The 13115-nt window shown below is 44.6% G+C and overlaps 1 protein-coding gene across 4 annotated transcripts; it reads right to left on the reverse strand.

The window, feature by feature from the left end:
* Positions 1-1321: 1321 nt before the first annotated feature.
* ZSCAN29 (zinc finger and SCAN domain containing 29) lies at positions 1322-13012 on the reverse strand. Of its 4 annotated transcripts, none has more exons than XM_082647772.1 (6): positions 12946-13012; positions 11592-12029; positions 10904-11108; positions 8233-8928; positions 5492-5959; positions 1322-4486 (listed from the first exon to the last, which is right to left on the reverse strand). In XM_082647772.1, the coding sequence occupies exons 2-6, from the start codon at positions 11904-11906 to the stop codon at positions 3618-3620; spliced, it is 2553 nt and encodes an 850-aa protein (XP_082503898.1). In that variant the 5' UTR covers positions 11907-12029; positions 12946-13012; the 3' UTR covers positions 1322-3617. The 4 variants fall into 4 exon arrangements, with proteins under 4 accessions (XP_082503898.1, XP_082503896.1, XP_082503895.1 ...); XM_082647770.1 differs by having other exon boundaries at positions 12942-12989; XM_082647769.1 differs by having other exon boundaries at positions 12913-12989.
* Between the last annotated feature and the right edge of the window lie 103 nt (positions 13013-13115).

A 13115-nucleotide genomic window follows, 5' to 3' on the forward strand; every position in this document is an offset into this window, starting at 1 on the left:
ACTAAGGAAACAATTGATGAGAACAGATATGACTGTCCAGCTCCTAATATATTCTTGCTTCCTCTGCTGCACATGCCATCCAGTCTGTCCCTACAAAGGCTGAACAAGTATTAAAAGGGAGGGGTGCATAGATCCTCTTGCTCCCCCATCAGTGGGCTTGGTTTCTCTTTCTTAGAATGTTTGAAGACTATGTATTATTTTTTGCTTCTTCCATCCTCAGGAGTGGCAGATTGGGTGGCAGATAATGGTTTGTGAGCTAGTTTGAGATAAAATTGGGTTTTCCTTGGTAAGAGTTTTGCCTTTGCCCTATTCCTTTTTTTTTTAAACATTTTTATTGGAGTATAATTGCTTTACAATGGTGTGTTAGTTTCTGCTGTATAACAAAGTGAATCAGCTATACATATACATATATCCCCATATCTCCTCCCTCTTGCGTCTCCCTCCCACCCTCCCTATCCCACCCCTCTAGGTGGACACAAAGCACCGAGCTGATCTCCCTGTGCTATGCGGCTGCTTCCCACTAGCTTTCTGTTTTACATTTGGTAGTGTATATATGTCCATGCCACTCTCTCACTTCATCTCAGCTTACCCTTCCCCCTTCCTGTGTCCTCAAGTCCATTCTCTACGTCTGCGTCTTTATTCCTGTCCTGCCCCTAGGTTCTTCAGAACCTTTTTTTTTTTTTTTTTTAGATTCCATATATCTGTGTTAGCATATGGTATTTGTTTTTCTCTTTCTGACTTACTTCACCCTGTATGAGTCTCTCGGTCCATCCACCTCACTACAAATAACTCAATTTCGTTTCTTTTTATGGCTGAGTAATATTCCATTGTATATATGTGCCACATCTTTATCCATTCATCTGTCGATGGACACTTAGGTTGCTTCCATGTCCTGGCTATTGTAAATAGAGCTGCGTAGACATTGTGGTACATCACTCTGTGAATTATGGTTTTCTTGCCCTATTCCTTTTGCACATTCTCTTCATCTGGAGGTTGGAGGGCTGGTCCTGGGTCTTTTAAAATTGACTCATTCTCCATGCCCAGTTATGATGGGTCCCAATGGATATGGATACAGATACTAAGGAAAGATTTTTATTTCTATTTTACCACATTCTAATTTGTTTTTCAGCCTAGAACATAAAGATTCAGACAGGCATACCTGTAGTAACCCCACACAGGCAGCCAGAAAAGCAGGTAAAGATTTATCTTTTCCTACCAGCAACAACTTAATCATAATTTGCATATATACATTTTTTTAAAAAACACCCTAGAGAACCACTGGGCATTTTATAGATAGAATTTTTATTAACATGGTATCCCTGAGAGGCAGATTAAGGTGTAAACACTGTTCTGCTTTACAGAAAGGGAAATGGAGGCAGGTTGACTTACACATAAGACATTTGGAACCAGAATTTGTATCTGTTGGTACCACAACCAGTGCTTTTCCCACAAGACTATACATAGATATACTGAAGACAAGTGATCTCTCATTTTTTAAAAAACACTATAGCACACTTCCTAAACTATCTCAGATCCCGAGGCATTGCTTTAGACTCGTGTTTCTTGTATCTTCCTGTCTGCTTAGGCAACATAATTGAGACACCATCTCCCCTTAATTCGTAAGAGTTAGGAATTAGGAAATTCCCTCAGCACCAGAACCCTAACTAATCTTTCATCTACCACGGTAAGCTATGGATTTTAGAAAATTCTACCTCCCCACTTCTCTCTCAGATCTCATTCCCATCCCAACTCATTCAATGTGACTAATGATGCAGCTACTTATCCCAGGCCTTGGCCATCACTCACGTTCTTCTTTCCTCTGAACTGCCCATTGAAGTATCTTCTTAAGATACTGGTTTCTGACCTTCGTCTCCCATAGGAGCTAGTCCCCTAAGACTGCTCATACTTCTTCCCCAGTGCCAGTCAGCTGTTTCCTTGTCAGTAAGCACAGCACAGTACCTGATTTACTCTGGAGGATGGGAGCCCATCTCCTGATCTGCCTGGCACTCCATGTTTTAGCTGAGGCGAGTCCCTCTCTGCCTTCTGCACGGCCCATATCTTGCTACCTCTCCAATTCTGTGCTACTCCAAGCTTTGTCTAACCTTTCTTACAGTCTGTCCTTTGCCCTCTGCTCCCTTGCTCCCCAGTTTTCCCATTTTTCACCCATTCAGCACTCAGTTTTGCAATGAGTTTTGGAAAGTTCATCCCACCCAGTAACCTTCCCTCTGAGCACTGCCTGCTTCATGAAGCCTTCCTAATTAAAGAGAAGAAAATACCTGTTAAATTTTTTCCAAACTCTAATGCATCAGACCTCAAGTTTTATGCATAGTGTTACTACCTAGCTTTCTAGATTTCTCTAAAACTGTTGCAGCTATACATGTGCACTATTTGTCCATGTCAGTGTCATCTGTTTTAGTTTGTAAGGAAGAGGACAGGGTCTGTTTAACTTGTGCTGTACCTGCTCATCATACTGCTATGAACATGTGGGCAATTAATTCAATACTATTTGATCATAAAGATCAGAATTACACTTGCATTTGAACAGCTGCTTTTAAAAGTAGATGTATACAGTTGAATATGTGTGCATGTGTGTGTGTAAGTATTGTCAACTCCACTGACCAAAGATAATCTGTCCTCCTTACCATTAGGGTAAAGAGCTGTTGGCACAAAGTGGTCTGTTTTCCCAGTCCGTGGGAATGTGGAAGTGGCCTCTGCGCATTGCAGGTCAGTATTATGTCCACAAGGTGCATGACACTAGCCCATGTGTTTAGAGTGTGTGGAATATGGACAGTTCCCTCTTGGCAGTTCTAACTGCTTTCCCTATCACCACATCCAACTGGCTTGCTCTTTAAGCTTCTAGACCACAAGGGACACATGAAATTCTGATGAGATGGACCAGAAAAAAAAAAATCACACCAGACGCTGTAAATACAGTATTTTTCTATTCCAAAGCTTCTAGAGCTTGGAAGAAACTAAGAAATCCAGGGTTCACACCTCAATATTTATACGAGGTTTACATTGTTTCCCCATATAGCACACCTAGGTTCTTGACAAAATGACTTATAGGTCAGAACCAAATTGAACACTTAAACTCTTCTTTAAGGTAAAGGAAGAGTGTGCATGACAAATATATCATTCTGAGCACAGGGTTAAGTGAGCAGGAAAAGTCATTCTTCTTTGCATTTCCATTGCTATATAAAGAGCTACACCCATTCAATGAGAATTCTTACTACTTCTCCATGAAATGCTGCTGTGATGGGTTTTTCTAGTTGAAATGCAGTCTATAACAGGATGAGTAAAGAAGGGTGCACGTCACACTCATAGGATCTACTACTGTGTCCTCTCTATTAAGGGAACAACATAGGCACTGAGAGGGAAAGGTGTTGCCGTCAATAAAGGCAAGGAGAGGGAATGAAATCTTCCTTTCATTCTTAAGATGCTTTGGGAATTTGACTCTAGATCCAGAAGAAACATAGGAACAAAGAGTGGGGTAAATTCTAGAGTATTTCCTAAACTAGTCAGGCACAAATTAGGAAGTGGATCTCACTATTGGAGGACTTTTCTAAACAATTTCAATACATGTAATGAGACTGTTTTCTTCATAGATCCTCAGGGGCTTACTTAGGGGCTGGCTGTGAGAGAAGCTTTTCTCGTGTATGGATCTCTCGGTGCTTATTAAGAGCAGAACTTTTACTGAAGCACTTGCCACAGTCATGACACCCATAGGGTTTCTCTCCTGTGTGGGTTCTGTGGTGTGCACGTAAGTCAGAACTCTTACTGAAACTCTTTCCACAGTCAGGACACACATGGGGTCTCTCCCCTGTGTGTATCCTTCGATGTGCACTAAAATGAGAACTGTTATTGAAGCTTTTCCCACACTCTTCACACTGATAGGGCTTTTCTCCTGTGTGGGTTCTCTGGTGAATGATAAGGCTTGAGCTCTGGTTGAAGCGTTTTCCACACTCACCACACTGATACGGTTTCTCTCCTGTGTGGATTCTTCTATGGGTGATGAAATTTGAACTGTCACGGAAGCTTTTCCCACAGTCAAGACATTTATAAGGTTTCTCTCCAGTGTGGATTCTCCGGTGTCTAATGAGGCGTGCACTCCGACTGAAGCTTTTCCCACAGTCAGCACATTTATATGGATTTTCTACTTGAGGGGATATCTGATGCATGAGATGGGAGTTTGGACCAAAGCTTTTGCCATATCTGAGATATTTATAGGGTCTCTCCCCCAAGTAAGGTCTCTGATGACTTAGAACTTTACCTAGACTCCTCTCTGGGAATGTTGGTTTTCCTCTTCTCTCCCCTGGGGTCTTCTCCCACTGTCTTCCTGATCTACATTCACTCTCAATGCCTTTACCTTGATTAAGATGCCGGGGAATTTTCCTCTCAGACCTTGCAAGTAACGTCCTGTGTAGTTGTACTTCCTCAGCAATATCCCGTTTTAGATTCTCTTCATTCTCAAATCCAGCCTCAAAACCTGACATAAGAATAGAATTTTAGAAGTTATCCGTTTTCTCAGTTATGTACCAGGGTAAAGCAAGTATCACATTAGATGATTAAATGTAAAAATTAGGGAGCTCTAGATCCCTAATAACTACCATCTGTTAAAATTCCGATGTTTTACTTCTCTAATGGAATCGATGCTCTATGGAACACACTTAAAGAATGCTGATCTAAAGAACTTTTGGAAAAGAAAACTTATTTATCAAATGCCCAAGCACTGTGTTAAGTGCTTCACTGTGGTACTTCATTTACATCAACCTTATGAGGTAGGTCTTAACATATGAGCGAATTTACAGGGTTAAGTAACTTGCTCTAAGGTACTCAACTAATAAACAACATAGTCTAGATTCACATACATATATATGTGTGACTCCAAAATCAGAATAATTTTCCTCACAAGGAGGGAAGCCATAATGACGTTTTGGGGTTCTTTTTCTTATACAGTAGCTGAGATTCAAAGGATCAGTTCCCTCAGAAATCTCAGACTTTTGCATAAGTGTGTCTGAAGAAAGAGGTTATCAGGTGTTCATATATGTGAATAAAGCAAGCATACAGCTGGTGTACAAGCTGAAACTAGAAGAAAAAACAAATGAGAATGAACTTTAAAAATCAACTTCATCCATCTATGGGTATATGACATGCTACTTGGGAAATGTAGGCTTTCAGATTCCCTGCTAGGTAAACTGCCTAGTAACCTAGCAGGTCACATGCTAGTCTTATGGCTAGTTTACAAAGTCTGCAGCCGTCTCAGATTGATGCTGTAGTGTGAGGAGGCAGGTCAAGTGAATAGGGGATATAAACTAGCTGCTTTATAATAGACAGGAAACATGGAGAAGAGAGAAGGTGGTCACAATAAGAATCCATGAGAGCTGGGTGTAGAGGCCACTTCTGGTCTTCAATCTCATGATTTTTCTCCTAAATCCCACTGCCTTCCCTTTGCTATTTGCTATATCTACCTTAAGAAGTAAAAGGATCTTACCACTGGGGCTCTGAAATAAGACTGGAGCACGGGTCATAGCCTCTGGGGGTACCTCGGTATCTTCTTCATCATCTTCAGAATCTTCTTCTATGGCCTCATCTGCTTCCTCGGCTTGCTTCTCGGCTTCGGCCTCACTGGTCTCCTGGGTGGGACACAAGGCTGCCTCCTCTTCCCGGACATCACTGGGCAGGGCAGCACCCCGGGCACTCACCAAAGCATCCATCTCTTCAAAGAAGGGACAGGTCTCTGGTGCTTGGCCATTCTTGACCTTCCGATAGCTGGTGTGGAGGCTTTTAAACTTGGTCCGACACTGCTCTGGTGTCCTAAGGAAGCCATATTCCCATAACCGCTCAGCTACTGCTCCATACAACTGGCTGTTGCGGTGGCAGTTCTGGAGGGCTTCATAAAACTGAGTCTCACTAAGAATTGCAAGGTAGGTCTTTGTCTCTTCATAGCCCCAGTGTACACCTGCCACCAGAAGAGAAATTTCAGCACCACTTAATCCAGGGCTTTATAGTCTCAATTCCTCAGTCCTATCATCTGCATCATGAAAAATCACCTAAGCTCGGGCTCCTAGGTGAAAAAGTAAAAACACCTCATGTTTCCAAAATCAATACGAACTCTCAGAATGTTCTGCTTCTCTATATCCTATATCAATTTCACAGAGACCTTTATTCCTACATTCTGTTCAAAAGAGGCCTTTCCACCTTATCACTGTAACAATCATTATGTACTCTGAGGCAGGTGTACAGAATGCATTTCCCCATTCTTCCGGTAATTCTGGAATTCTGATCCTAATTAGAAAATAACTGGTATGGGGAAGAAGACCCACAATCAGTCACTGTCAGCCATGAGCCATCCCTAAATTCTCTGATCAATCTTTTTCTACCAGTCCTACTTCCTTATGAATTAAGTTTCCCATAGAATGACTCAAAATCCCAAGGAAGAGTCTCTTTCAGAATCACACTGCTGCTTAATCCAATCCCTTTTACGGCCCTTCTTCACTTGCCACAATCTCAAAAAAAGCCAACCCAGCAATAGCAAAGACCTGAAGGGTACAAGATAAGAACCTGTAGTCATGCACCATCTTAGGAGTGAAGGAGTGGCAGAGCCAGGAAGAGGAAGGAAGCAGAGCAGATAGCATCTTCTGGCCTGAGCTCTGCTAATGCTGCAGGCCATCCCAGCTTGGGCAGTACTTCTTCAGGATGACTACAGGCTCTGCTCCCTGAAGGTACCGAAGGGAGAGGGAAGGGAGATTCTAAGAGCCTTCCTCCCACTTGAGAGCTAGCTGGAGATTACACTGCTTCCATTACCCTCCACTCACTGCAAGTAATGCAGCTAGCACATGTGCCATGATTGTGATTTACCAAAATTTATTCCAGTGACAAAACGGGGAAAAAAAAAATTTTTTTTTTTTTAATTTAGGCCATGCAGCATGCAGGATCTTAGTTCCCAGACCAGGGATAGAACCCATGCCCCCTGCAGTGGAAGCTCAGAGTCCCAATCACTGGACCACCAGGGAAATCCCAAATTTTTTTTTAAAAAGGAAAAGGAGGGGCTTCCCTGGTGGTGCAATGGTTAAGAATCTGCCTGCCAATGCAGGGGACATGGGTTCGAGCCCTGGTCCGGGAAGATCCCACATGCCATGGAGCAACAAAGCCTGTGTCACAACTACTGAGCCTGCATGCCACAACTACTGAAGCCAACGTGACTAGAGCCCGTGCTCCATAACAAGATAAGCCACTGCAATGAGAAGCCAGCACACCGCAATGAAGAGTAGCCCCCGCTCGACACAACTAAAGAAAGCCCACGTGCAGCAACGAAGACCCAACCAGCCAAAAATAAATAAATAAATTTATTTATTTATTTATTTTAAAAAGGAAAAGAAAAAGTCCAAGACAGAAGAAGACTAGAACAGAAGTAACAACACATATAATAAAACATGGAAGGGACACATAACTGTTCCCAGTGGAACTGCAACTCTAGAGTAGTCCTGCTGCTGTGCCACATTTTACAGTTGAGGACGCAAACTGTGAAATGGCCAGATAGCTGTGCGAGGTCACCCAGCTGATTAGTGGTCAGGGTTAGAAACGAAGTCTCCTGATTCATACTTGGTGCTCTTCCCATAGCAACATGGTTGTACAAATTACATCAACAGTAATAAGTGATATTTTAAAATGGTTCCATAGGCAAATAATATTTCAGCAGAGTGTTAAGCAAGGTTTCTTGCTGCAAGACTTCTTAGTCCTGTTAAAATGCCAATGTGTGTTGCAGATCTCACAGAGGAAACAGTCCTTTGGGCAGTCCTTCACTATGCTCTTCTAAGTAAAAAGGAACACATAATAAACTGACCTTGAGTTTGGAGAAGTAAAGATAAAACACCAGTTCATATAAGGTGCTCAACAAATATTAGTTAAAGATAATACAGTACCAAGTTTTTCTCAGCCTTCAGTGATTTTGTAATCAGGAAAAAATATTTTAAGAAAGAAATGGAAGGAATGATACTCCTTTTCAGGAGTCTCTTGAACTCTGAGTGTACTTCTTTAAAATATCTAAAATTATTCTCTACTTACTATTAGCTCAATGATTTTCCCACAAAAGAGAATGAAATACACAGAAAACTAAGAAGTGCCTCTGTTCTCTAAGTGACAAAGCTGGCAGGTGACATTAAGCTTCCTGACTCCACATCCAGCCTCATAACTCCTCAGTCTAATCCTAAAACCCCAAGAAGAAAAGCTTACCACTTGGGCTTCGGAAAAGGACGGGTGTGGTGGACTTGTCGGGGTCCTGGGGGGTGGCCTCCTGGCCCACTTCCTCACTGTCAGACTCTTCAGCCATGGCATCTTCTCCCTCCTTATGCTGCCAGTCCTGTTGCTCTGGCTCCTCAGTCTCAGCATCACTGCCCACCAGGCCAGAGTGAGAGGCTGCCTCCTCCAGGCCATTACTGGGCAGGGCAATGACCTGGGCACTCATCAGGGCTTCCATCTCTTCAAAGAAGGGGCAGGTCTCAGGTGGGTGGCCACTCTTGACTTTCCGATAGCTCTTCTGGAGACCTTTGAACTTGGTCCTACACTGCTCCAGGGTCCGGAGGAACCCATACTCCCGGAGCCGCTCAGCCACAGCCCCATACACTTGGCTGTTTCGATGACAGTTTCGGAGAGCCTCGTAAAACTCAGTTTGACTGAGAATTGCGAGGAGAGTTCTGGTCTCTTCATAGCCCCAGTGCACACCTGCCACCTTCTCATCCTCGAAGCCCCAGTGATCCTGTTCCACCCAGCTTCTTCTCTCTCTCCTGGATGGTAACAGATCAGCATGCATTTGTTTGTCTCCTGTGTGACTGCCTCTTGGGAATTCCTTCTCCTTGAAGCCCAGATCTGGGATCCATGGCTCTCCTTGCTCCAACTTGGAGACCACACTGGATTTAGGAAATGGAAATCCTGCTTGCAGGGAGGCAAACAAAGGATATCATAGTTTGGACTGATCATAAAAAACATCTCTGAGTTCAGACCTGCCTTTTTTATCCAAGAGGTTTATAAAGCAAAGTATCTAAGAAAATGTTTTCAGAAAGTTCAACGGGTTGAAGAAAGTGGGGAAAAATACATGAAACCTCAAAAAATGAGAAATATTTTACTTTCCAGAGCAGGGTGACAAGAGAGGAAAACGTTCTGTTGTGTGTTCAGAGCAGATAATTCTGTTCCAAGTTGCTCCCTAGCTCTCCTAACCACTTGTAGGCAGGTCCTGCACTGCTGGAAAGTCACCTCCTCCCTCCTACACAGCTGACCAACGTGGGGGTTATTCCAAGTACAGCTCATAGCAGGCCCTCTGGATCCATGGTTCCTCCACATCTGCAGACTTACCCAACCACAGTACTGTAGTAATTACTATTGAAAAATATCCATGTATAAGTGGACCCACACAGTTCAAACTCACGTTGTTCAAGGATCAGCTGTAGTTCTCTACTTGGGGCCAGAGAATTAAACTCAGAGTGATTTCAAGGGGGAGACTGTCTTCAACTCTTCCATTTCCTTCACACTGAGTCACGAAGTTCTAAAGGTTTTTCCCTTAGTATATCCTTTATTCCTACTGCCACCATCCAAGTCTAGACCCCTTACCTTCTCACACCTGGGTAACTGCAGCAGTCACTGTCCTACCTAACTCCAGGCTCTTGCTTCCTCAGCTCATATGCTATTTGTATTGCCAAACCTTAACCTGAGTGGTTACCAGGCATGGCCCGTTCAAAGCAGACTCCTCTCCAAAACACAGCACATGTTTATTCACCACTCTGTGCCTTTCCTTTAACTCCCTCCCTTCTATCGAAATTTAACCCATCAGTGCCCCCATGAAGCCTTCGCTACAGCCCTTCCTCGTCTCCCACTCTGCCAAACCCCTATTGTACTCACAATTGAGTAACAAGTCATTGTTTGGCATTGTTTCAATACAGTTCAGTTCAGCACATATTTATGTTCACTTTTGTGTTCTCAATCATATTATAGGCTTTTTGAGGATAGGCACCTTTTCTCATTGCAGAGTACCCTGCAAGGTGTTGAGCACATGGTAGGTGTTCAAAACTGATTAATTCTGCAAGTCTGTGTGTGCAGTTGAGGGATTGCATCTGGATGACTAAACAGAGACCACTACCAGACTGGCTGAGAAGCCTAGCGTCTTAGATAAGATCAGAATTCAAAACAACCTCAACAAGTTAAAGAAGTGATCAAAGAAAAAAACACACAAAATGGAGTTCTGCAGAGTACAAAGAAGAAAAACAAGTTCCACAAAATCAAGTTTAAGAATAAGAACTAGGCACAAAGACAATGGGGAAAGCTCTAAGAGACGGGGGAGTATCAAGTGAACGACAATCATTAGTTGAGTTATACGGAAAGAAAGTGTAGTGAAATTCTGAAGTAAAATTCTTACTCTGCCTCTACCTACCAGACCCTCACTGGAATAATATATATAATTTAATTCTGCACAACTAACATGCTATTTGGAGAACTTAAAGTTTCCAAGGGAGAGTAACAAAAACTTAGTAGGTCTGAAGAATGGAGCTTCTGGGGAAAAGCAGAAAGAAACAAATATAGTTTAATATGGAGAAAGAAAATGACTAAAAGGAAAATGTGCTTTCAAGTATAGAAAAGAATTTTTATCTAGAAAATACTGACGTAGTGTCATCATTACCAGGAGGAAAGAAATTCCAAGTTCTGGAAAAACTAGGGAGCCATCCTCTGGCAGACTTATCAAAAGAGGAAATATAAGAATTGCAGCAGAGAGCTAAACTATATGCCTTCAGGAGGTCCCCAACACTGCATACTCTATTTCCACTCTTTCCTGAAATCCCTTTCCCACTCACTACTCCCAACCCTACTTCCCAATTTAGAATGGCATCCTATCTTCCCATATAAATCTACTCCTCACCGCTCCTTTGAAAAGGTCTGAGCTTCTCCTTTGGGTTCATCTGCTCCTGTGGTCCCAGGTCTGGGTTTCTTGCCCTCTCTTTCTTGGGTACACCCCTGGGCTGGGGTTCCACTGACTCCTGCCGAACACTTAATAACTCTCGTGATGATTTCAGGGGTGTCATCTTCTCCAAGCGCACTTCCTGCCCCTTCACAGAGACTGTGACCTAGAAACAACCCCCATGAATTGTCACTGCAAGGTCATAATGAGGGGTATTCCCAGAGGAGATTATTTATTACCCCAAAAGAAATCATCCTTTTGGGACATGGCTAGGGTTGGGGCGGGGGGTGGTTAATAGTGAACAAGGGTCTTTCTTAGTCCATTACTGTTGGCTTAGAGCAGCTGGAACTACAAAAGAAAAAGATCAAAATAGTAAACCCGACTCCAGGCTAAAAAATAACTCCCCTTTCTTCCCTATTAAGTAAAAAACTATGAAACTATGAATAACTCGTTATGATACCTAGCAAAGGTACACCCAGGTAGCATCTCCCGATAAGCTCTATCTGAAAAAGTTACCTATTAAAGGACCAGAAGTATAAGCATCACCAAGGGAGACTGTGCCCCACTTTAAATCTGACTGTGCCTTAATTTGGCTTTTTATCCTGCCCCTGCCCAGTCACACACTTCTGAATACCCCCTCCCTGCTCACCGAACGTCCAGGTCTTCCAGGCTCTCTTTCTAATTCTTCCACCAGAGCCACTGCCTCCTCTCCACTTTCTGGACATTGCTTTTGTACCCATTTCTGGATCTCCCCAGGTAAGACGGTCAGGAACTGCTCTAGCACCAACAATTCTACAATCTGCTCCTTGGTGCGCACCTCCGGCCTTAGCCACCGACAGCAAAGTTCCCAGAGTTGGCTGAAAGCCTCCCGGGGCCCAGCTACCTCCTGGTAATGAAATCTCCTGAAGCGCTGTCGGAAGGTCTCAGAGTTAGTGCCATTCCCTCTCAGGGTGGGTTTGGCCATCGTTCACAGCAGAAAGCAGCTTCCCTCCACTTAAGGGTCTAGGTTCCACAGCTTACACCCATCTTCTCATGTCCTTGGAGAATCACCTGCAGATGAGTCTCTCTCTGTAAGAAGAGTTTCCTCCTAGGATAGAGAGAGATGGCACTATCAGAAGGAACATACTCATATGTCTGAAGGCTTGCCAGAGCTGGCCTGACTTCGCAGATGCTCCACGTAGCACCAACTTCAGGACAGCAAGCCAAAACCGAGCATGAAGGTGAGAGACCATTCAAAAGCTGCATTTCTGGGAGACTTGCAGGGCAGCCCGGGTAAGCAGCAAAGAATAGAAAGTACTGTTTGTTCCTCTCCCACCTCCCCCAAATCTGACCCACTGAAGCTCCCCCGACCAGTGTAGCATAGTGTGTTCGAACCATATGGGAGCTCGAGAGGTTCTAAAGGCATGTCACCATCCTGCTGAAGGCAACAAAAAGCCTCTGTCCAGCGGGTCGCAGCTGATCTCCCCCAGTACCTCCGCCGTCCTTCCCCGGGCCCTCTCCGTCCGCCCCGCCCCCTCGGACTCCACCACTACCAATTCCCACCCCAAACAAAAATCAAGTACTGAATACTGGGTCTTTGTTCTCCCTCACAGCAAAAGTAACCGCTCAGTAAATAGCCGGGAACTACTGAATGGAAACCTCGCGCATTGAGAGAAGTTGGTTTGGGCTCCTGAAGCGAGGGCCGGGTGGGCTTGGGGAGAGTCCCACTGAGTTGGTGGAGAGTGGGAGTCCGAAGGGGCAGTAGTCATGGGTCTCCTGAGGACAAGCTCGGGTGCTGGCCAGGCGCTCCGAGGGCTGCAAGGTTCGCGGATGCGGGGTTCCGGCCTCTTTGTCTTCTCTCCCTCCGGCCAGGTCACTCTCGAAAGCCGTCGTGAGCCCCTCCAGAGGCCTCCGACCGGGCTAAGCGCCCTGAGAGCACCCTCCGACCCACCCCTGGGAGCTTCTCCTTCTCGGGCTGTCACTCAACCCACCCGCATTTCTGACCGCGGGCTAGCCTCACCCACTCGGGGTAGGGCTCCAGCCCGGATTCTCCAGCCTTCCAGTTCAGCTCCCAAACCGGAAGTCCGAGCGGGCGACCCGGGCGCTGGAGGCGCATGCGCGAGGGAAGCTCCCGCGACTCCTGCGGAGCACCGGCTGGAGCCTGCAAGTGGGCCCAGGCGAGCGCGGCTCACTT

Source organism: Grampus griseus, assembly GCF_964374135.1.
Source record: "Grampus griseus genome assembly, chromosome: 2".
NCBI classification, from domain to species: domain Eukaryota; kingdom Metazoa; phylum Chordata; class Mammalia; order Artiodactyla; family Delphinidae; genus Grampus; species Grampus griseus.